Source organism: Orycteropus afer, unplaced genomic scaffold (assembly GCF_000298275.1).
Source record: "Orycteropus afer afer isolate SDZICR_OR568_19922 unplaced genomic scaffold, OryAfe1.0 scaffold00663, whole genome shotgun sequence".
In the NCBI taxonomy this organism is placed as follows: domain Eukaryota; kingdom Metazoa; phylum Chordata; class Mammalia; order Tubulidentata; family Orycteropodidae; genus Orycteropus; species Orycteropus afer.
In genome coordinates, this window is record NW_006922250.1 from 84,631 (window position 1) to 88,272 (window position 3,642).

Sequence of the window (3,642 nt, forward strand, 5' to 3'; positions counted from 1 at the left end):
TGGGGGCTGGGTGTCTGTAGTGGGTTCTGTTTCCTTGGGGCTGGATGTCGCCCGGCTCAACCTCTAGCAGCGTCAACCCCTCGCGCCCCCACGTGTGTTAGAGACGAACCGCACCCACAGGGTTTTCAGTGGCTGGTATTTTGGGAAGTGATAGCCAGGCCTTTCTTCCGAGGTGCTCCTGGGCGGACTCGAACCGCCAACCGCTGGGAGAGTGGCCTCCGCCCTGGGATGCAGCAGCCATTAGTTCAGGGTCTTTGGTCATGGCCCGAGCTTCCTGGTAGAGGGGCTGCAGCCAGGACACTTGACTCTCGTGCCCACAGGGCCCACAGTGCATGCCCCTGGGCAGTGATTCTCAGCCGCTCCACCCCCGCCCCGCCCTGAGTGGGGGTGGGAGGGTGGGGAGGTTCTCTCAGAGCACTGCTGGCAGCGGTCCCCACCTTCCCACTCCCGTCCCCCCGTTTCCCCACCCCATCCCCCACCTTCGCACTGTGCCCCCTGCGCCCCTAACGCTGGTGCCCTCCAGGAGGTGCCCACGCTGCGGCAGCTGTGGGCGTGCGGCCACCAGGTCATCCTCTCCTACGAGGACGAGGGCTCCGTGAGCAGACACCGGGAGCTGTGGCCGGGCATCCCGTACTGGTGGGGGGACAAGGTGAAGACCGACGACCTCATCCGCTACCTGGAGTCCAGGAAGAGCAGCGGGCGCCCAGGTGGGTCACGTGTGCCGTGCACCAAAGTGGGTCGTGTGTGCATCCGTGTGCATGCGGTGTGCTCGGGCGGGTCACGTGTGCCATGCGCTGAGGTGGGTCGTGCGCGCATGTGCATGCAGTGTGCTCGGGTGGGTCACGTGTGCCGTGCGCCGAGGTGGGTCGTGTGCACATCCGTGTGCACGCGGTGTGCTCGGGCGGGTCACGCATACCCTGTGCTGAAGTGGGTCGTGGGCGCGTGCATGCCGTGCACTGACGTGGGTCGCACGTGTGCTCGCGGCCAGGTGAGTGACGTGCGCTTGCACGCTCAGCCTAACCGGAAGCAGTGCCGCTCACAGGGGCTGGGTCTGCACTGGGATTTTTGTTTTGATAAAATCTACGGTGGTGAAATATATAGCAACACTTGCCGTTTTGACCATTTGTAAGTACAAAATTCAGTGGCATTCAGGGCATTCGCTATGGTATTCGCCCACCACCCAAGTCCAGTCTCAGAATAGTGTCTTCGCCTGAAGGGGACCCACTGCAGTCACCCCACCCCCTTCTCCAGCCCCTGGCAGCTGTGCCTTCGGACCACACAGCACCTGCCCTTTGGTGACTGCTTTTTCCACCGAGGCGTCCGTGGGAACATAAAGGTCCCGGGACAGAAAAAGTCTGCAGGTTCTACAATGACTGTAGGTTCCACGATCACTGCAAAGGGATGAAACGCCACCCAGGGGGTTGCTTGAAAAGGGTGAAATTTACGTTATGTGACACCACTCAGAAGGGGTAAGGGCCCACCCTACTCCCTAATGACCTTCTGTTGACCAAAACATGGCCAAAGACCCCATTTCCACACAGTCACCTTCACAGCTACCAGGGGTCTGGACTTCAGCACATCTCTTTTGGGGACACACCACTGAACCTATGTTGTTGTCATGTGTGCCACCAAGTCAATTCAACTCACAGTGCCCCTGGTTCACAATCCAACTCGCAGTGCCCCTGGTTGACAGAACAGCAGTGCCCATGGGCTTTCCTACAGGGAAGACCCCCAAAGAGATGGACCCCCCACTGGCTGCAACCATGGACCCACGCACAGCACAGACCGTGAGAACCGCCCAGGACCGGTCAGCGCTTGGCTGTCGCACACAGGGTCACCCTCAGCCAGAGCCGACTCGATGGCCCCTAACGGCATGGCCTTTCCTGGGAGGGGGTTTCCTGTACGGACGGCCCCGGTGGTACCGAGGGGAAGCTCTCAGCTCGAATCCAAAGGCAAGCTGTCTGAACCCAGCAGCTTCCCCTTGGAGAGAGGTTTCCATCCTTACGGCAGCAGATTGTCCCGTCTTTCAAATCTTGGATGGGTCTGAACGACCAACATGTGACTCGGCAGCTGAGCACTGAGCGCCGCACCACTGGGCGCCCGTTGGACACGTAACTGCACTGTCACAGCTGCCCGCTGTCAGGGCTCTGTAGTCTCTGGTCAGAAATTTAAAACTCCAAAGATGCGGGAACGGGAGAAAAGCCTGAGGAGGGACTGGGTGACGGGGTGTAAGGCTGCCCCCTGATTCCCTTCCTCCTCCCACTGTTCCCAGACGAGCTGTTTGTGGCAGGCATCAACCTCACAGAGAACCTGGCCTACGTGTTGGTGCACCCGGCCAAGTCCCTGAAGACGATGACGCTGCCCAGCCTCCCGCACCTGGGTGCCTGGGTCCGAGAGCAGTGCCCCGGGCCCGGCTCCCGCTGCACCAACATCATCGCGGGCGACTTCATCGGTGCGGACGGTTTCGTCAGTGATGTCATCCGCCTCAACGACAAGCTGCTACGGTGCTGACTCGCTGCTCTGTGAGGTCCGGTATGCGGTGGCCCCAGTCACCGTGTCCTTCCATGGAGGCCGGTATGTGAGCAGCTACCAGGCTGACCCTCAGCCCTACAAGTCCAGCACGTGGGCGGATCAGAGGTCCACCCAGGGGACAGGTCCCTCTGTGGAGCCCAGGACACCGGTGGCTCTGATGCCACCTCAATGCCACAAGGAAGGCCAAATGCGGGCGAGGACAGGGGCCCCGTGGGGTCTCTTCAGCCGCCTCCTGCCTCCCCGGCACGGAGGCGCACACCGTGTGTGGTCACTGATCCTCACTCTTGGGTTTCTGCACCGGGATGGCTTAAGTATATATGCAGATGATCAAAAACGATAAGCAATAGCATCTTGGAAGGAAGACGGCCTGTGGTGCAGGGTTCTGTTCTTCTGAAGGCAACCGCAGCTGGGCTGTGGCTGCTGAGAAAGGCTCACCAGGCCGCCTCGTTCAGTGGCTCCGAGAGTCCCCGAATGGCGAATGGCGTTTGGACGTCTTCAAGGGCCTGCTGACACGTGGCGTGCTCAAGATTACGCTGGTTGGATCGGCCGAGGGCAATGGAACCCTACTGAGAAAGTGAAAACCAAAACGAAACCAATGAGGAACAACAATGGCAGGGCAATCATGGGCGGTTCCCTCCTCCCCAGCTCAGCAGGCTCCGTACGCTTACCGGTTTTCCTTCCAAGTGTTCGTGGGAATCATTGTAATGGATGTTTGAGGAGTTCATTACAAAGAGGAAATGACTGGTAGTATTAGAACAGTACTGAGCACGTGCTCCTCACACGCTTCCCAGAGGCCTCCTTGTCATGTATTCTTCAGGCAGGGTAAGAACACGGGTGGGGCAGGTGTAACACAGATACACTGGACCCCCCTCTGTGGCCGTGCTGTGACTTCATGTTTCAAGTTGTTCTCAGCCTCATAGCTGCCCCTTGGACACTGCTCATGTCTTCACTGGGATACAGTGGGCCCCTCCGTGCCCACGCAGTGAACTAGCTGCAGGTGGTTCTCGGCCTCCTAACTGGCCCCTTGGACTCCCCCCAAGTTGTCTCTCTCACCTGGCCACTTCCAGTAAGGCTCCTTGCCCCTCCTGCTCTCTCTGCCCAGTCACCCCA

General features: G+C 59.7%; 1 protein-coding gene across 1 annotated transcript in view; it reads left to right on the forward strand.

The window, feature by feature from the left end:
• Window positions 1–2,511, forward strand: part of PLCXD1 (phosphatidylinositol specific phospholipase C X domain containing 1) — a 10,962-nt gene extending 8,451 nt beyond the window's left edge. Inside the window, exons 6-7 of the mRNA XM_007956769.2 lie at window positions 524–718; window positions 2,278–2,511. Coding sequence (XP_007954960.2) covers window positions 524–718; window positions 2,278–2,511 — 429 coding nt within the window. The remainder of the gene's footprint in view (window positions 1–523; window positions 719–2,277) is intronic.
• Window positions 2,512–3,642: the final 1,131 nt, after the last annotated feature.